At 42.7% G+C, this 19888-nt stretch overlaps 3 protein-coding genes across 4 annotated transcripts; 1 reads left to right on the top strand and 2 right to left on the bottom strand.

Annotated features, from left to right (window-relative positions):
- Positions 1-982: 982 nt before the first annotated feature.
- On the bottom strand, positions 983-4981 carry LOC109485409 (glutathione S-transferase 1-like). The gene is made up of 5 exons (XM_019789010.1): positions 4742-4981; positions 3679-3771; positions 3203-3321; positions 2442-2537; positions 983-1617 (listed from the first exon to the last, which is right to left on the bottom strand). The coding sequence occupies exons 1-5, from the start codon at positions 4875-4877 to the stop codon at positions 1444-1446; spliced, it is 618 nt and encodes a 205-aa protein (XP_019644569.1). The 5' UTR covers positions 4878-4981; the 3' UTR covers positions 983-1443.
- A 1041-nt stretch (positions 4982-6022) lies between these two features.
- On the bottom strand, positions 6023-11149 carry LOC109485410 (glutathione S-transferase 1-like). Its single transcript, XM_019789011.1, has 6 exons — positions 10858-11149; positions 9762-9854; positions 8461-8576; positions 7907-8002; positions 7016-7204; positions 6023-6711 (listed from the first exon to the last, which is right to left on the bottom strand). Exons 1-5 carry the CDS (start codon positions 10991-10993, stop codon positions 7040-7042), a joined length of 606 nt encoding a protein of 201 aa, XP_019644570.1. The 5' UTR covers positions 10994-11149; the 3' UTR covers positions 6023-6711; positions 7016-7039.
- A 1246-nt stretch (positions 11150-12395) lies between these two features.
- On the top strand, positions 12396-19846 carry LOC109485384 (phytanoyl-CoA dioxygenase-like). Of its 2 annotated transcripts, XM_019788945.1 has the most exons (10): positions 12400-12706; positions 13249-13366; positions 13955-14058; positions 14691-14792; positions 15237-15276; positions 15721-15815; positions 16292-16397; positions 16825-16909; positions 18142-18322; positions 19668-19846. In XM_019788945.1, exons 1-10 carry the CDS (start codon positions 12554-12556, stop codon positions 19764-19766), a joined length of 1083 nt encoding a protein of 360 aa, XP_019644504.1. In that variant the 5' UTR covers positions 12400-12553; the 3' UTR covers positions 19767-19846. The 2 variants fall into 2 exon arrangements, with proteins under 2 accessions (XP_019644505.1, XP_019644504.1); XM_019788946.1 differs by lacking the exons at positions 18142-18322; positions 19668-19846 and adding an exon at positions 17836-18121 and having other exon boundaries at positions 12396-12706.
- The last annotated feature ends 42 nt before the right edge of the window (positions 19847-19888 follow it).

Below are 19888 nucleotides of genomic sequence, written 5' to 3'. Positions count from 1 at the left end.
TCCAAATCGAATGCGAGCGGGCGAAAAAAAAACAAGGCGGGCAAAAAAAATTTTTTCTATATTTTCAAATTTTGAGATCATAAACCTTGTCAAACAATATTTTTTAGTCATCGGTAACATCACATATAACGTTAACGGAATGAAATACAACACTATAACAAGGTAAAAATATAAGACAAAATTAGAGCCTTGTCTTGTCTCCTCTCTTCACATTTAGGCCATGTTGATTTGATTATATGGATGACATCCTCCGGGAGCCCCAAAACTGATGCGCGTGCGAATAAAAAAAAAGTTTTGCAAAAAAAAAGTTCTTTTCATTATGAAATCTACGTGGTCATGAGGGTTGAGCAAATGCCACAGAATATGGTTTGGCGAATAATCTAGTCTTCAAGTTCATTTCTTTACAATTTCGTCTTTTTTCGTTTGATTTTGGCATTCTACGACATTGGTATAGTTTTTATTAATTTTTTTTGTAACTTATGATATATTTTTGCTCATTTTGCAACTGTTTTGTACGATTTACAGTATGGTTGAAAACTTTTTTTTTTGGAAACGGCCGAAAATTCATGCGCGCGCGGATGTCATCCATATAATCAAATCAACATGGCCTTACCGGTGACAACAAACCGCACTCAATGACAGAACACAGCGAGACATTTTCTCCAGTCAAACTTTGACTGAAGCTGGACCTTGTCCTGTCAAAGGTCAGCGTCTGAACGGCTCTCCACCTGTTTTCTTGTTCTGGTACAGCTTATTGAATCAAAGACGTTCCATCAGAACGTCCTTGATTGAATGCATGTCATCAAGAACAAGATCTTTCACCGATTCACACTTTCATTCCCTCCCTTCCTCCCCCCCTCCCTCCCTAGGCCCTTAGCATAGTATTCTTTTTCAGCATCAGAAGACTACACCCGGCCCTCTCAGAAAACCTTGTTAAACCAGAAGACATTTGAGGGACATAAAAACACACACCGTACGCTGTTTGAAGTAATTTTTTTAAATGGAAGAAAAATAACATTTATTCTCTTTCAAACTGGTTCATTTCGTACGTCATTTTAGTCTAGTGATCCACGTTTTTAGCCCCACAGCCGAATTCGAGAGATAATATAAAAATGTGGGTAACTAGATGGGAAAATGTGAGTATCTAGATGGGAAAATGTGAGTATCTAGATGGGAAAATGTGAGTATCTAGGTGGGCAAATGAAATGTGAGTATCTAGATAGGAAAATGTGGGTAACTAAATGGGAAAATGTGGGTAACTACCTGGGGAAAATGTGAGTAACTAGATGGGAAAAATGCGGGTACCTAGATGGGAAAAATGTGTAACTAGATGGGAAAAACGGAACAATTTTGACGCTACATCTTCTTAGATATTAAAACGGAAGTTCCTGACAAACTGCTATCTTCTGTGACATCTTGAACATCTTCTACCATCTCTTTCTATCAGATGTTGAACTGTCCTGCCGGCCGCTCGGCGATCCATTTGGCGATGCGCGGGTCGGACCGGACCGTGTCATACACCTTGGCCAGTTTGGGGTAGTCCTGCAGGGTTCCCGACTTGTACACCTCCTCGATGTCATACGCAATGTTGTACAACACCAGGTCGCACCACAGCATCTGAAAAGAAATGCAGAAAAGTTTGGAATTGAAACTTTAGATCACAAAAGCTCTCTCACCTAGAGCTTTCGACCAGTCACTCTGGTCTTCCTCAGTAGTAGACTGACCCGCGACGGGGGCCGACATCATCTACCAGATACCTTTGACCCAGTGTTGACGTCACACTTAAAAGAAGCCACGTGACAAGCCTCACTGGGTCAGTCTACTGCACTGAGGAAGACCAGAGTGACTGGTCGAAAACTTTAGGTGAGAGAACTTTTTGTGTTGGATCTAAAGTTTTAACTCCAACATGTAACAAGTTATTAGCCTAGTGACACTGCATACGAGTGGGTTAATCAACTCCCGCCGTGCAAACTTCCTACCGGGGAGTCTAGTTGAGATGGGCGGCGGGGAACTACTACAGGCCCGAAGAAATCCCTCCCAAACCACGATAGACTGGTCACCAGGCTAAAAGTGTTTTGGACACTTGAGTGAACCTGAGCTTTGTCGATATCTCTTTTGATGGCAGGGGTCGATCCTTCAAAGTTTTTAATTTCAAATCTGTTGGGAAAGGAGGCCTAAAAGTATCAATTGAGCACTATCTATCAAAATTTGATTTGCAATTGAGAACTGATTTGAGAATTGATTTGATTTGTTACCATTATTACAGTTGTCAATTAATTTAGTCGGGGAAGATCACGGACAAGCCATTATGGCTTCTCATCTTTCCCCTGCATATCCTATTTTACTGTAATATGTTCATTTTATTGTTCTTCTTTGTGATTATATGCGAATAAACAAACAAACAAACAAACCTCCTGATTTCAGTCTATAGTTGTACTTACACTGTTTCCTACTAGATGCCCGTCAGGTCCGCTGAGTTTCTCACACTTGCCGAGTTTCTCTGCGATTGCCTTATCCAGTTCCTTCACCTTCTCCGCCTGAGATGAGACAAGCGTGTTATCATACCACCGTGTCCAAAATGCTCCCTCACTTCCCCACCATTCCCTACCTTTTTACTACTAAAATCAAAGACCCACATATTATAGAAGAAGTGGGTAAATTCGTCTTTCATTGCCTAAAAAGAAGAAGTCAAACCCAGTAAAACTATAGCTTGTACCATGTATGTTGTAGAATATAGTATAATGTTACGGACGTAGATATAGTCTCACATAATATCATTGTATTTTCTTTCTTATGTTGTTTGTAACTGCAATTAGCCCTCGGGCATGTATTTGCATGCAATTAACTTTCAATGATTATAGCCCGATTCTGACTGTTCATTAATCTCCAAGCAGATGCTAGGGTGGCAAAAGACAGTATCAAATTGACCAGGCAGTATCCACTCGCCAGAGAGGGTCTATACGCCACCCGCAATCTGCTTAGAGATTAATTGTCCATAACTAACCGAAGCTAGATACTCATTTACACCTGAGTCAAGTGAGGAAATAGGACCCAACAAAGGGAGAGCGAATCAAAGAATGACACGCACGCACGCACACGCACACACACACACACACACACACACACACACACACACACACACACACACACACACACACACACAAACAAACAAACAAGCAAGCAAATAAACAATATAATGTACCTTCTCGTTTTCATCTGTTGTGAATATCATCGCCATAGCCAGTTTCGGCACCAGGTCCTCTAACTCGTCCACAAAGGCGTCGGCCTGGGCCCGCTCCAGTTTGGTTTTACCGTCCATTCCTGCAGGAGAAAATTGTTCAAATTTATAAGATAAATCGCATATTCATTTATTTATTGAAAAATGAAACAAGACATTACACTGACTCTCAAGGCAGCAAAGCTGATATTAGAGAGTCAACATATAAGGACAAAGCACATAGGGCACATAATTTCAGATACAATGTGAAATACAACAACAATCATATAAAAATCGCATATACGTCACGATTTAGTGCGTGCGTGTGTGCGTGTGCGTGCGTGTGTCGGTGTGTGTTGCAATCAGTTCGTCGACTACAGACCTACCCATAACAAACCAACCCTATTACACAATAGTTGTTTGAAGTAATCAAAGTCAAACCTGAAGGACAACACACTCACCCGTCTCCCTGGCAACGAAGCGAGCTATGGTCATACTCTGGCACAGGGTGACTCCGTCCACCTCCAGGATGGGCAGCTGACCCATAGGCATGGCTGGAACAAGAGAGCTAGCATAAACGGATATCACATGGAATACCATCTGATCTGGGGACTATTTCTGAGGACTGACCAAGTCCAAGGGCTGATACAGCCTTGTCCCGAAAAGAAACCACAGCGCTCATTGAAACAAATGCAGGCGGCTAGGCAGGCCGCTAGCAAAGTCTGCGTAGAACCATGGAGTTCGTCCATGGACGCTACCTCACTAGCCGTTGGCTACTACTGGTATTGCAAAAGTCTTTTTTTTTAATATTGCAAAATTCTTTCTGGTGACCGGGTCGAAAAGTTAAAAAAAAAAAAAAGAAAATAGTTAAGAAACCCCCTGTCTCTCTTGTCTAATTTTCCCTATTTTTTTTTATTTTGTTATATTAAAAACGTGTGACCGGGGACCGATTGAAATACATGTCGGTATCTTAAATGATGCTCAGGAATAATTTTGGGATAGAGGATCGTTTGCGATTCAACATGGTCAGTTGCAATAATGTTTAGCTTAAAGTTCCTATTTGCAGTTTGTTTGTTTTTTGCCAGTACGCATTTTCTTTGGTACAGAATTATTGTGTGGACTGTTTCATAGTAGCTAAAACATAATTCCATGTGCAATTCTGGACGACTTTGTTGTTATAGAACTCCCCAACTCCAGAATGCAGTGCGGTCGTGTGGTCGTAGCGGTAGAGTGCTCGACTCGGAACCAAGACGTCGCGGGTTCGAGTCCTGACATGCCACCGATCCTGTGCCCCTGGGAAAGGCAATTTACACGACTTTCCTCACTTCGCTCAGGCGAAAATGAGTATTTTACTGTCTCCCGTGTTGGTGGCGGCATTAGTATAAGTTGAAAAAAACTTGAGTGTGCCGTCACCACGTCTTGTGACTACATGTTGGAATATGAAAAAAAGAAAGAATGCAGTGTGTACACTCATCTACCCCCTTGCTATGCCGTGTTACACCGGTCGTGTGACCTATGACTTACTCGGTTTCAAGGCCGCCCAGTCGTCCCTCCGTACCCTGACGTCCTCGTACTCCACCCCTGCAGCGGCGAACAGCAGCCGGGTCGGCTCCCCGCGAGCTCGCACGTCAAAGTACGTAAACTTGTACTTAGGAGCCATCCTTGAGACTTACAACCGTACAGTTCTAGCAGTGAGAGCAGAGAATGAACTCGGAAGACTGGCAGTCTCCGTACGTGCCTATCTACATGTACAATGGGCGTCCCCGCTATCTTTGGCAGGTGCAAATATGCTCGTATGTGCCAACTGCCACCGAGATCGACACTTGTTTGAGCAGGACATACCATCAAAGGGGGCACGACTCAGATACAAACAGTTGCATACAAAGATAGCAATAACAGGTGGTTTGAGAGACCAAATAGTAAAAAATGAAGTACTACATAGCCTTCGATAAAGTACTAGTTAGCGAGGTTTTCGGCGATCAGTAAGGCCTTTCATAAGGTTTGGTATGGTTCGCTGTTTTGCAAATTTGATCAATTTCTTTGGTCTGTTGTCACTGTGGCTTTTGACCCTACTTTTCTTGTGTCAACTTGTGGACTGCATCAGAGCGGCCACGCCCCACTCTGTTGTTTAGGCAACCAGAACAGTTCAGGAATGTTTGACACGTGTAACTAGTGTGGTTCGCTCAACGTCCACTATTGTATCCAGAACCGTGCTTATCGCAGTTCAATAGGGTTAGAATCAGTCACCCTTCTGGATACCCCCTTTTATCCATGGATGTACTACTAGACTTGCATCAGGCACAGTTCTGGATACGCTTTAGAATCGGGCTGAGCATGGCTCTAGACAAAGCTTTGCCCACAAGCTGTACAAGTCTGAACAGTACAGACATTGGTTTCCTCGACTTCGGGGAGAGATCAGTGGGAGGGAAACAAGACAGAACAAAAAACTAGACCAATTGCCAGCACGCACAGCAAGATATTCGAAAAGCCCATTGCCTTACCTCGTCCAGCTTTTAAACAGCACTCTGTAATGTAATCCTGTAATGTACATGCCGTTATATACTTTGATTTTAATCTAGTACTTTTAATGAGGTTGGTATTTTAACCTAGCTTTAGTGTTCTATTGTAAAATGTAATGATTATATTGTCACAATATGTTTTTATACAATGTACGGGACATGTAATTCAGCCTTCGGGCTGCGAAGTGTTTCAAATAAAACCCGCATCATTATTATTATTATTATTATTATAAGCTCTTCCCCATGGCAAACCATACAGATGATGAGCACATTTTACACAAACATGTTTACTGGAATATATTTTTATTCTCCTGTTTTGAAAGACTGACTTGTCGATAGAGTAAAGATAGTGTCACCATCCATAGAACGACTCCCATGCAGATCGCAGTGCGTATATGTAGTATAAACAAAACATAGGGACTCCTCTTGTTTGAAAATATGATATTTTAGTATGACATTAGCCGATCCTACCGAGGTAGAAGTGTGGAAATATTGAAATTCTATACTATATAAATGACTATGCCGAAAACAACCATTTCCTTTATCAAATAAAAGCTGGTTTAAACGCAAGATGTAGCGAATCCACATTGCACCATATAGATAGAGCTTCTAGAAAAATCATCATGCTTCACCTCATTGGAGGATGACTGCTTTAGTTTACTTTTAGAATCAGTATTTACCTTTGTGTATCCAAAGTTGTATATGACACCTTCCGGCTATCTCTGTATTATTCCAACATTATGCTCAGTTTAATTGTTTTTCTCTGCATGAAAAACTAGTTTCACTAACTCCGTATGTTATACATTGCATTTTTGTTTTACCTTAAATTTGTGTATCCAACGTTGTATGGTAGATCTTACAGATATCTCCTGTATTATTCCAACAATATCCTCATTCTAATTGTTGCTCTCTGGATAAAAAAAACTAAGTTCACTAACTCCGTATGTTAAACATTACATATTGCCACGTCGTACGTAGCCTGGTATCCAGTCTTACGTGATTGGGGGTATTGGGGTGTTCAGGCAGGTTGTGTCTTTGGGGGCTCTAAGAGCTTCCCCCGCCCAGTGCAACAGACCGTCCCGGTAGGAGTGTTACGCTAATCAGAGACAGTATGCTTGGGGATTTGGTTTCCCCCCAACACGATTCGTGGAGGGCTAATCAATATCTCGTGAAATACACACCGGGAAACCTATGTGAGGCGGGCGGGCCAGAGCTCTTACGGCCCCGAGCTCTTACGGCCCCGACCACGATCAGACTGGATACCAGGCTACGTCGTACGAAAAATTGTTTTCTTTTTTTCTGACTAGAACGGGGTTTCCGGTCGCCCGGCGAGGTACGCTGCGATGCGGGAGTTGAGTTTGACGTTCTCCACCACCTTGGCCAGTTTGGGGTAGTTCTCCAGGGTTCCCGGTTTGTAGTTCTCCACGTTAAAGGCGATGTTGAAGAACACCAGGTCGCACCACAGTATCTGATGGAGATTATTTTGTGTGATTGGTTTATTGATAAAACGAGGAAGAAATCGGCCTTTACAATTTGCAATCGACTTAAGCTTATACAGCAAACCAAACGCAATAATTTATTATTATTATATAGTTTTCACTAGTAGTTACTTAGTAGTTATCAGTAGTTTTATGTGTACTAATTGTTTTTATATCATATATTTCTTCTGTTCCTGCAATTAGCCCTCGGGCATGAATTTGCAATAAAACATTATTACTATTATCATGAACAAGCCTGAACCGTGATTGCCAACACAAGAAATTGGACTCACCCAAATTTTCGACTGTACAACTCCAGTCTTTGTCAAGGAGTTGTACAGTCCAAAAATTTGGGTGAGTCCAATTTCTTGTGTTGGCAATCACGGTTCAGTCTTGTTCATAATGACTTCTACCGACATAGATGAACTTTAAAGATACGCTATTATTATAGTATGTACAGTAATATCGTGATGGTTGCACATCATCAACACAATTAAAAGTAGGGTTTTTGTTCGGACTTATTGGAGGAAAAGTTACTGAAGTCCAGCTCGAATAACAGTTCTTAGAACTATTAGTACTGTTACACAAATTTTATCAATAGCAACTATGTATTGCCATTCGTTGTACCTGCTACAATTGTCGTGCAATTCTTCTATTAAGTAACCGAGTCATACAAATCCCTTGACACGTACCCTGTTGCCGACCATATATCCGGTGGACCCGATGAGTTTCTCCAGTTTGCTATATTTGGTGACGATCATCTCATCAAGCTCCTTCATCTTCTCTGCCTGGGGGTTAAAACAGACACGGGGGGCTGGTTATAACAACGTCAGTGCACTGTGGGTGATCTTCAACTATTTTACATGCACTTCATGATAGACTCACTCAATCGCTCGCTCATTTATTCGTTCATTCGGCCGTTTGATCACTCACCCAGTCATTCATTTACTCCGCGGCTTACTGACAGGTACACACACGCACAAACGCACGAACACACCCACCCACTCACCCACTCGCTCGCTCGCTCGCTCACCCACTCGCTCACTCACTCACTCACTCACTCACTCACTCACTCACTCACTCACTCACTCACTCACTCACTCACTCACTCACTCAATGTAGTTGGATGAGTTCGCTGATGCCCAATGCCAAACGTACGTAACATACAAACTGATATTAAAGAGGAAGGGCCATTTCTTTGTGATCATGAATATTGGCCCATACAGACGTTAGATAACCAAAGTACCTTCACAGCTTCGTCGGTTATGAACATGAGGCCGCCCATCTTCGGCAGGACCTCATTTATCTCATCCACGTACATGTCTGCCTGCGCCTGCTCCAGGTTAGACTTACCCGCCAGTCCTGGGGAATCGGACGAAATAGTTAGAATCGCCTGGACACTCAGTCTCATTGGATAAAGTAAGAATCTTGGACACAGAAGCGGACTTCTTCGCACGAGGGATTAAAGAGGCTATCTACATCAGGGCATTACAACCATCCCTCAACAGAGACGGGGGGCGCCACAGACTTCCTGCAACCTATGATCCACTGCTCACGGAGTCACGTGTGTTATCTGCGTGTCGTCACGGGAGCGGTGGATTGCTCATTCCTTGACAAAGACTGGAGTTGTACAGTCGGAAATTTGGGTGAGTCCAATTTTTTGTGTTGGCAATTACAGTTTAAACTTGTTTCATAATGACTTCTACCAACACAGATGAACTTTCAAGATAAAGTTAGAACATCTACTGAACAGAAAGTTAGAACATGGCTTAATGGCTATGGCACGATAGTGAGGTCGTGAGTTCGATCCCAGGCATTTCTGACTGGACAGTGTGTCCTTGGGAAAGGCACTTTACACAACTTTCCTCACTCCAGGTGTGAAATGGGTACCTGGCTTTGGTTGGGGAGGTAAAAGGCAGTGGAAGGAGAGGGATGGGCTCTGCCTTCCAATACTGTGGCCTAGACACAGTGGATTACCAACTCACTGCCCCTTACAAAGGTATTAACTACATCTAACTTTGCTAATAGGCTTTTCATAGAACAAACGTCTCACGGTTTCTCCAGATGGAACGGATCAATGTGCTACATATATAGTCACATTTCTATCTGCTAACACTGTGCAGGTAGCTGTGTTAATAAAGCACTAGTTTACACATGTTGAGGAATGAAAATGGAATGTCAACAATGGACCCGCCCATCGTAAATAAGCAAACATCTCGGAGTAACCTGACACCTATTGGTACTTCAGCCCAGGCTAAGGATGACTCAACGATTATTTTTGATATAGAATTATAAGTTATGGCATTCTCAATAAGTGCATTACGTTGAAGAAATAGTAGAAATGGTAGATTTTTTGTTGTTGTTACAGGTGTTAACCGGATATGGGAGGCTATGCTTATCTGTATCTGAATCTGTACAGATATCAAGAAAATACGCCCCCCCACACACACACACATTTAGTATTTAGCCACTACATTGTTTATTAGCACGTAGAAAGGCTCTGAGACCCTTATGAAGACTGTAGGAGGTACGGCGTTGTACACTTACCCACATCTCGGGCCACGAAACGAGCTATCGCCAAGCTCTGACACAGCGTCACTCCGTCAACCTCCAGTGTTGGCAGCCCTCCCATAGGAGTCGCTGGAAAAAAAGTTGATGAAGCAACTAAGATTATATTACTTGACAAGGAACTTGCTTATAAACCTGCATTTCCCCTCTGGTCTCTCAGTCATTGACGAAAGCTAGTGGATACTAGCTGAAACGTCTGACGTTTTCAAAATCATATCCAATTGCTTGGGTAACTGCTTTTTGGCGTATCATATTTCCTGGATATCTAACCTTCATCGACGTTCCTTTACAAGAATTATAACTTTTGACAGTGCAGTTTTTGCACTTTCTCATTGATTACTGAATATACATGTTATGGTTGTTTAGTTAAGTTTCCATTGTATCTGACGTTGTATTGGTCCTTTTTGAAAAGAAATCTTGAAGAAATGGTAATGTTTTGAGCTTTCTTAGTTTCTTAAGAACAGAGGCATATAGTATAGAACGCAATTGCGGTACGAGATGACCATATGTTTGGTTAGTAGTGCGTTAATGATTGAATGAGTTACTTGACCCGGAGTCGCAGGTCCTGACTGTTAATAAAGGGCGAGGTCACGCTCGTTGTACGATGTTTTCAATGATTTTGTCCACCCTTTTCGCCGAGGGTTGGATAAAACTGCCATGCACGACCGTCTAATAGAGTCTACGGCAAATCTTTTCGGTCTCAAGACAGCTGAAGTTTTATTCGTACGACACATGGACGACTGTCATAAAAATGCGCAAACCTACTATTCGGCTTTAAGCCCGTCACACAACAACAAAACCGAATGCCACGAGTTCTACATTCTGTCTGTAGTTGTGACGAGTGTTGTCGGTATCGCTCTCCAAATTGAGCGAGCAATGTTGCATCCAGAACCGTGCTTTTATCCGGAACCCTGCTCAGGCACGGTTCTGGATAGTCCAAGCGTATCCAGAACAGGGTAAATCTGGGTTCATGGATACGCGGAGACTATCCAGAACCGTGCCTGATCCTAGCCCTAACCTAATCAGGCATAGAACTAGATAGACATGGTTCTGAATACAATAATTGTTTACTTACTCTCTTTGAGTGCCGGCCATTCCTCAAATGTGACCCGTACGTCCTCGAACTCCACATCGGCGGCTACGAACAACAGTCTGGCCGGCTCCGCACGCCCTCGGGCGTTAAAATACGTCAGCTTGTACTTAGGGGCCATCCTAGAGTCTTCAGAACTACGACAAGAGTGAAACTACTACTGACGAGGTCTCCGAATGCGTGTATCTCCAAACCTGCGGTCGTGCAAATAGTGCTTCAGGGTGACACAGCACTTCTTTTGAAGAGAGGTCACGCTTGTGTGAGGGGGAGATACCATCACAAAACACAGGTAGACCTTTAAAACGTGTAACATTAATACTATATCTATTTATCGTAGCTTATAAGAAGGCAATGATATCTCAGGTTTTACATGCACATTATGAGAAATTGGATGTTTCTACGTCTATTTTTTTGTCTTTTTTTAAGGTTATCTTAAAGAAACTGTTAACAGAAAGACTGGCTTGAGCTGTGCGTCGTGCAGTGAAGCATGGTGTTTGGGATGCCGCTGTCAGCACCTTGTCGGTATGTACACCGGTGCTATGGAGAAAACAGACCACGCGGAACTACATGTACGTATCCGGCCCGGGGTGTTTTTATTGAATGAATGAAGACCTTTATTGTACATTTGTGTTCTACAGAACTAAGTACAGGTCGCATGGGTACAGAACATGAACATAAACATATATACATTACATACATATGAACATATAGGAGTGTAAATAAATGTCTAATTTCTATTCTTTTCGGCTTCATCTCGCTTAGTAGTGATTGTATGGATATATGCGGCTGTGAGATTACTTAGAGTAGGTTTATCAAAAGTTAAAAGGAATACAAATTTCTCTTTACTAGTCAAATATCTGAAGTGGGGAAATATACTTAATACATGGCTAAAAAATATGAGTCTATCTCTACTATACAAGGGGCAATCTATGGTGAAATGTATTTCATCTTCTATTTGGTCTAAACTACAGAATTGGCAGGTTCTTTTCACACCGTGTTGCCTCACGCCCAGTGCCACTGGGTGGAGACCGTTCAGCGAGAAAACAAAATGGATTTGTGTTACCTCATGATGACTAAGGCCTATGGACTGTACCCCTGACTGTTGTCTTTTTAAATGTAGTACAGTGTTCTGTATCAAATGTTGTCCGGGAAATTTATAATGTATGAAACATGTATATTTGTTGGTTTGTTAATCGTACGCCTATATTGATTGCAAACCTGTAGTTTTAATATACCAATGTTTTGTAAATTGGTTTACAATTCAGTTGTTTTTAACTGCGAAGAACCAATAAATCCATCTTGAATCTTGAATTGAATAAGGCATCCATCAAAACGAAAAATATTCTGGATGAAAATCTGTCTGATATCTACATTCAGTGAAATTCCAGCGTTTGAAATAGCCCCAAAGCAAGCTACGTGAGGTGTCTTTTTTTTTTGGGGGGGGGGTACCGCTCCATAAGTAGCTAGAACCATACGATACAAAACAATCAACCATTATCTATCAGCGGTTCTAAGCATCGCCACCTTGCGTACTTGTTTATTACTGCAGAAACCCAGAAGAAAATATCAAATTAAGATCAAAGGTTGTCTGGCAAGTAAGGCAACCTTTGGTCAAACCTAAAGAGACAAACAACACGTAGGTTAAGGTCCGACGAATGGAACAAACAGGAAACACTCCATCATGACCAGTACGGAGGAAAACTACGAGCCCCCGAGGAAAAAACCAGCCCCGCCGGCGAGCTGCCCGCAGGTCTACCTCACCCCGCCCCCGCAGCCGAGAGACAAGAAGCCCGGGCAGCTCAGTAAGGCGCAGGTCGACCAGTACTTCAGAGACGTAAGAGTTTTCACCCAGGTTTTCCCTCTTGTCATTTTCCTCACCAACAGTACAAATTCGCTATCAACCTGCGCTGAACAATATGTTATGGCCCCTTCATAATATGCCGAATCAGCGGGAGTTTGTGTGTGTGTACGCGAGCGCTTAATTGTGTATGCACGCGCGCGCGCGCGCGTGTGTGTGTACGTGTATGTGTATGTGTGTGCATGTGTGTCTGTGTTCGTGTATGTGTGTGTGTGTGTGTGTGTGTGTGTGTGTGTGTGTGTGTGCGTGTGTATGCGTGTGTGTGTGTGTGTGTGTGCGTGTGTATGCGTGTGTGTGTGTGTGTGTGTGCGTGTATGTATGTGCATGTGTGTCTGTGTGCGTGTATATGTATGTGTCTGTGTCTGTGTATGTGTACGTGTATATGTATATGTATGTGTATGTGTATGTGTATGTGTATGTGTATGTGTATGTGTATGTGTATGTGTATGTGTATGTTTCTTGACGGTCCGCCAGAGGGCGCTTATCTGTCACCTCTGTCATGTCCCTCCCCGTGGCAGGGTTACCTGGTGGTGACTGACTTCTTCCCGCCGGAGGAGCTGCAGCCCGTGCGGGAGGCGGTGGAGGAGCGGGTGGACCACCTGGCACAGACGCTGTACCGCGCCGGCAAGATAAAAGGTCTTAGCAATGTTCATCTGTGTTGGTAGAAAGCATTTTGAACACTTCAAACACTTTCAAGACTTCAATGAACACATCACTGAACACATCATTGAACACCTTATTGAACACGTCATTGAACGCGTCATTGAACACATTAATTACTGAACACGTCATTGAACACCTTATTGAACACGTCATTGAACGCGTCATTGAACGCGTCATTGAACACATTAATTACTGAACACATCATTGAACACCTTATTGAACACGTCATTGAACACATTTTCAAACACATTACTGAAGACACCATTGAGCACATTATTAATATTGAACACACCAATAAACACATCTTTGAGCACATATTTGAACACATCATTGAATGCATGATTGAACACGTTAATGAACACATCATTGAACAGATTGTTGAACCAAGGAGGTTACATCAGTGAATAGATAAAAACATCAAGACTCAGTGATTATCTAACACCAATTAAGAAACACTGGACTGAACACACGATCTGTCAAAGGGAACGCATTGACATCAATGCCCAGCAATGGTTAATTCAGTGACACCTGTGACAGGCCAGTTTGTTTTGTTGAACACAGACAAGCACGAGGAGGCAGGCCTGTTCCAGAGGCTCACGCTGCTGAATGAGGAGTTTCCAGGGGCAGCAGTCGTGCTGGTGAAATCACGCAGGAACATGCCCAAGGTAGGAACTCCAGGGGCATCCCTTTCCCTTCTTCTTTCCTATATACTATATACGAGACGGAAGTATTGTTTTCGGTCATGTTAATTGATAGTCTGTGTGTTTGTATCGAGTCCGCACTAAGACGTGCAATATTGGGTTTCAATTTACCTCATACAATCACATGAGTAGTAATTCATTATGTGATGTAATTCAACCGGGTATTTTGTTCTGATTATAGGTTTTGCATTGATGCCCTCTTACAAGTCATGGCTTGGCCACCTTTTTTCGTCCCTGTTATGTTTTCTCCCTTGTTTAGACGACAACAATTAGATTAATGAAAAGTTTATTGCAAATTCGTGCCCGGAGGCTAATTGCAAATTACAAAACATAAAAGAGCAATGAAATATAGTATAAAATAACTGAAGTCTACATGATAAAGGTAGCTGTCTAGAACTATAACTATGTCTAAAACTATGTCTGAAGGGTTTGACTTCTCTTCCGTAAACCATGGAACTTGGTTATTTAATAATTGATAATTTTGTGGCGTTAATACCATGTACAAAATATTCCTTGACATAGATAAGGTACGGCCACGGATATGATAAAACAAACAAACAAACAAGCAAACAAATCAGTGTTGCCTTTCTCCGCAGGCCTTCCGTGATCTTTGGTCTCACGAGCGGCTGCTGAACGCCGTGGAACAGCTGATCGGACCGGACATAGCCGGACATCAGGTCTGGAACCTCCGGAGTAAGGTACGCTCTGCGGGGCCCACATATACATACAGTACCACCCATATACCGCCCTGTATATGTATATTTGGGGTATACGTATTTCTTGCGCAATGCATCACACTGCAGCGAAACGCAACGAATGCGGAAGTAACTACGCCAGCGCAGGGCAAAAAAAGTCAAGGGTCTATGACATGGTTAAGACATCAAATTATTTGAAAATATTGTGTAAAAATGCCAACAGGATAAGGGTTAATTTAATTCTAGCTATGGATGAGATCCGCGCGCGCATTGATTTTCGCCTCCTGTGCTACAGAAGGGCTGCCATACAACATAGTCATTTCATTGTAACGACGTCCTCTTCATGTAGAAATAATAATCCCTTCCTCAAGTCATGAAAATTAAGAGCACAATCTTATTAACAAACCGTTTGTTAATGTCAAAACCTATGCATTTTTGTTCTTCAAGACACCAACGAATGAAGCGCTGACGGTCCCATGGCACCAAGGTAATTTATAACGCCATCTTTCAGTTACCACAATATAAGCTTTTGTATGCATGTACATATAGTACAATGTACAATGTTTACAATATAATAGCAATCTTGAGAAAAATGCGATAGAATTTTCTTTTCCAATGCTCCTGTTGCACCTTTGAACGATTGTTACTTCCGGGATGGAAGTATTGTTTTGGGGCTAATAGGTTTGTGTGTTTGGGTTCCAAAGCGAGTGGGTGGAGATTGGGTTTCACTTGATTGGCAGGGTTTGGGCCCAGTATGCTCTGGGTTCAAGCATGCGGTCACCTGGAATGTATGAAGCATCTCGTACTCAAAAAAATTAAAATCTTTCACATGTCATAATTCCTTCAAAGACTATTAACCCAATCTCTATCCATAGAGCAGTGACATCGCCTCTGTTTAGGAATATTCGCTTGCTTCTAATATTTTGTCCAGACAATGCATACCTGCTGCCCGACTGCCTCGGCACCCTGCAGCCGACAGCCTGGATCCCGCTGTTAGACGCTACGAAGAAGAACGGTTGCATGCAGGTCAGTGGACACTCGCTAGTCCTTGGGCTGACGCAAAAAAATACCGGTAGAAAAATAATAACGCCTAAAACACGCTTGGGGAGTTGGGGATTCAATCCTAACTAATTGTATCTGTTATGCTTGTAGGTCACATTTCCAATCCGGGGCCCGGCCGGGCTGTTTCGATTAACGAAAAATCAACAATTTATTTCAAGAATACAGGCAAATAGTTCATATTGTATTTCTCAACTTTTTGTGCTTTGTTGTCTTTCATATCACACTTTTCGTTCTATAAGACTGCCCAGCCGGGCCCCGGTTTGGAAATGTGACCTCAGCATTAGATGATCACAGACAGTGTTCCATTGAAGCTTTGTTCGTCTGTTTCTATTTGTAATGTCACCAGCATGTGAAGATAGTCGACGACACATACAACTCTTCGTAGTGAGTTTGGTCTGCCTCGTGGATGGGACAAACAATATATGATTTCATACATGTAGGTCCTGAAGGGCGGGCACAGGAAGGGCATCACCGCTACTCACACGTGCTGCGCCGGCGGGACGTGGTACGTGGAGGTGTCGGCAGAGGAGATGGAGAAAACCTTAGGTACGTCCGCTGAACGTTAGCCTGGGTGAAACCAGGATTTTTCACGGTTCTTTGGATATTTGGTCACCGTTGCATCAGAATTAAGCTGTTGCAGACAATATCTTTTCAGCTTCTACATAACATTCTTAGATATGAGAATTCGTCCCTAATAAATGGGACTTGCTACTGAAATGCTATGCACTACGAGTGTCGCGTACAGGTGCAGTACGTTGTAATGACATGTTCGTCACAGAACATGTAACGTTACGTGGCAGAACACCAATAAATACACGATCTGACTCAGTGTTTCCAAACATGAATCTCTATAGGACCTCTCAGTGGACTGAGAAATGGTGGAACCTGACCGAAATAGTAGTGGATTGTGGAAATAGACAATTATATGCATGTACCAAAAACAGATATTAGTTTCTTTGTGACTGATATGCAGGATGCGACATGGAGAGGGACCTGGTGACATGCGAGGTTCCGTATGGGGGAGTCCTCTTCCTCAACAACTGCATTCCTCATCGCAGGTGAGGCAACCTTTACACCATATGCAGACCATTAATTATAACCGACCAAAATTGGAAGTGTGACCAAACACGTTATATCAGCAATGATGAAAAAAGTAAGATTTGAAAGATACGAAAAAACTAAACTTATAAAGATACATCTCTCTTTTCATGAAACCAGTGAAAGAAATATTTAGTTTATCACTCAAATTCATACATTTGTTACTAGAACCGCAGGAGTCTTCCCTTACAGTACCCGAACAAACCGCCAGCTTTATGCAAAGAGCATTTCCTGTGTTGTTAATTGCATTCATTCAACATCCATCTTTTCATTTCTATTGCCAGTCTGGAGAACTACTCTTACGAGATCCGCTGGAGTCTGGACCTCCGCTGTCAGTACCCGAATAAACCGCCAGAGGTCGTCGTTATGTTAAGAAAGCATTCTTCCATTCAATATCCATCTCTCCATCCCCTGTTGCCAGTCTGGAGAACTACTCTGACGAGATCCGCTGGAGTCTGGACCTCTGCTGTCAGTACCCGAACAAACCGCCAGGGGTCGTCTTTATGTTTTAAGAAAGCATTCTTCCTATCTGTCGTTAATCTCATTCAATATTCATCTCTCCATCCCATGTTGCCAGTCTGGAGAACTATTCTGATGAGATCTGTTGGAGTCTGGACCTCCGCTGTCAGGACCCGAACAAACCGCCAGGGGTCATCTTTATGTAAAGAAAGCATTCTTCCTCTGTCATTAATCTCATTCAATATCCATCTCTCCATCCCTGTTGCCAGTCTGGAGAACTACTCTGACGAGATCCGCTGGAGTCTGGACCTCCGCTGGCAGGACCCGAACAAACCGCCAGAGGTCGTCTTTATGTTAAGAAAGCATTCTTCCTATCCGTCGTTAATCCCATTCAATATCCATCGATAGTCTCCATCCCTGTTGCCAGTTTGGAGAACTATTCTGATGAGATCCGCTGGAGTCTGGACCTCCACTGTCAGTACCCGAATAAACCGCCAGGGGTCGTCTTTATGTAAAGAAAGCATTCTTCATATCTGTCGTTAATCTCATTCAATATTCATCTCTCCATCCCTGTTGTCAGTATGGAGAACTACTCTGATGAGATCCGCTGGAGTCTGGACCTCCGTTGTCAGTACCCAAATAAACCGCCAGGGGTCGTCTTTATGTAAAGAAAACATTCCTTCTCTGTCGTTTTAATCTCATTTGATATCCATCTCTCCATCCCTGCTGCCAGTCTGGAGAACTACTCTGATGAGATCCGTTGGAGTCTGGACCTCCGCTGGCAGGACCCGAACAAACCGTCGGGGTTCTGGGGAGAAAAGGACCTAGTCTTGATGAGGACAGCAAAGGATCCTGGGTACAAGCCACGATGGGAGGAGTTCTTACATGATGAGGGGGAGGAGGAGGATGGAAAAGTAAGTGGTAACCTAAAACCAAAGGGTTAGATGTTCATGTTTCGTTCCAAATAAATAAGGTCAATGACCTGGACCATACGGCTGTCACCATGGTAACTGGTGCTTTAGCAGACACTCATAGTGTTTTAGATTACATTATGTGGCAAGTGGCAGGGCAGAGTTGGAGGGTCTTGCCGATATATCTATGTCTATGATCTAGAGCAGGGCTAGACCATGTGAAGGTAAACAATGTGTTTTTGCTTTGCAAATGTGACCTTTCTAGTTAAAGGAGTACTAACCTCCAGAAGGAAGTGCTATTTTCCGATACATCATGCTGCAATGAATACATAACTAGCCGACTTTTTACATAATTTCGCTTGTACGACTTGCGCGGCGCATGTTTGTAAAGCGATATCAATATCAAATTTCCCCATGCTGAACCACAATTGATACATCCGGGAACTCTGGCTTACGCAATACTCATACACTTCAGGTCAACATTAACATTTTTCGCCGAAAATGGTAGGAGACAAGCACATTAACAAGCTGATTATTGAGAAATTACTTGCTTTACTTTGCTTTACCTGTGGTTTGAATACTATTATATGAGGATGTCTAATGCAGTGAGCGCCAGTTTCATCCTGCGTGTTTTGATTTTCTCAACTTATTTGCATGTAAGTATTAATTGAACAAATAATTAGATTACGCCACTTATGGAAAAGATAATTAGATTACGCCGTTTTTTTCATCGTCTATATTTCGGCATAAATAAGGGGCGATAAGGACATCAAGAAAGGCAATGGTTGATAAGATACCAAATAACACAAAACGGTAGGAATTTTTCTTATCGCCCCTGAAATAAAGTCTGTAACGTAACTTTTTGTTTAAAACATAGACACCAATGGGGTAGCGTGGTGTATTCTGGGATAGTTTTGAGGGTATTTGGAGAGTTTGTCCTGGATTCGATGCGTTTTAAGACTTGAGCGCAAAATGGGCATTTAATTGTATACTGTAAAGTAATATGCATTTTTCACTTCCTAAAATTAATGCCTGTCGGAATATAGCAACCCCTTCTGGAGGTTAGTACTCCTTTAACTTACTGTGTTACATGTCCCATATCTACGCACTCTTTACCAAGCAAGATGCATTTCTCTGTGAAAGAAAGATATTTGCTTCACACCATGCTTTGAATGCGTGTCAGTCTGTGTATGCGTGTCTGTCTGCCTCTTCGAGTGTTTTGGTCAACCTGTATGTCTGTTTCTGACGTAGCGTGAAGCGAGTGAAGTCCTGTCTCGGTTGGAGTTATTTCCTACTTTACGTTTTCTACTGTTTGAAATGCAAACTAAAGCCATTTCATCCGTTTCAGGTGAATCCAGCAGATTTGGAGCCTACCATCCAGGGTCCCTGGATGCTGCGCTGGGAAATTGTGCACCACAACAGGCACACTAAAGCACTCACGTCCTGAATCTTACCGCCAACTACTGTACTAATGCCTGGGTCACAATTGCAAAGGGTCTATACATATCATGCCCGTAGCCAGGGGGGTTCGGGACGGAACCTCCCCCCCCNCCCCACCCACACACACGA

Source organism: Branchiostoma belcheri, unplaced genomic scaffold (assembly GCF_001625305.1).
Source record: "Branchiostoma belcheri isolate BF01 breed outbred unplaced genomic scaffold, Haploidv18h27 scaffold75, whole genome shotgun sequence".
In the NCBI taxonomy this organism is placed as follows: Eukaryota; Metazoa; Chordata; class Leptocardii; order Amphioxiformes; family Branchiostomatidae; genus Branchiostoma; species Branchiostoma belcheri.
The sequence above is the reverse complement of the archived record's forward strand: the minus strand, read 5'-3'. Positions and strand labels throughout refer to the sequence as shown.

What these genes read in the sequence shown, in the direction of transcription:
- LOC109485410 (XM_019789011.1), bottom strand. Translation starts at nt 10,993, where the DNA reads ATGGCCCCTAAGTACAAGCTGACGTATTTTAACGCCCGAGGGCGTGCG. An exon ending in ATGGCCGGCACTCAAAGAGA is followed by an intron (nt 9,855 to 10,857) that starts GTAAGTAAACAA and finishes CTTTTTTTCCAG; the next exon opens with CGACTCCTATGGGAGGGCTG. An exon ending in GATATATGGTCGGCAACAGG is followed by an intron (nt 7,205 to 7,906) that starts GTACGTGTCAAG and finishes AATCTCCATCAG; the next exon opens with ATACTGTGGTGCGACCTGGT.
- LOC109485384 (XM_019788945.1), top strand. Translation starts at nt 12,554, where the DNA reads ATGACCAGTACGGAGGAAAACTACGAGCCCCCGAGGAAAAAACCAGCC. An exon ending in TCTGGAACCTCCGGAGTAAG is followed by an intron (nt 14,793 to 15,236) that starts GTACGCTCTGCG and finishes TTGTTCTTCAAG; the next exon opens with ACACCAACGAATGAAGCGCT. An exon ending in AGAAGAACGGTTGCATGCAG is followed by an intron (nt 15,816 to 16,291) that starts GTCAGTGGACAC and finishes TCATACATGTAG; the next exon opens with GTCCTGAAGGGCGGGCACAG.
- LOC109485409 (XM_019789010.1), bottom strand. Translation starts at nt 4,877, where the DNA reads ATGGCTCCTAAGTACAAGTTTACGTACTTTGACGTGCGAGCTCGCGGG. An exon ending in CAACAGATGAAAACGAGAAG is followed by an intron (nt 2,538 to 3,202) that starts GTACATTATATT and finishes GTCTCATCTCAG; the next exon opens with GCGGAGAAGGTGAAGGAACT. An exon ending in GGCATCTAGTAGGAAACAGT is followed by an intron (nt 1,618 to 2,441) that starts GTAAGTACAACT and finishes ATTTCTTTTCAG; the next exon opens with ATGCTGTGGTGCGACCTGGT.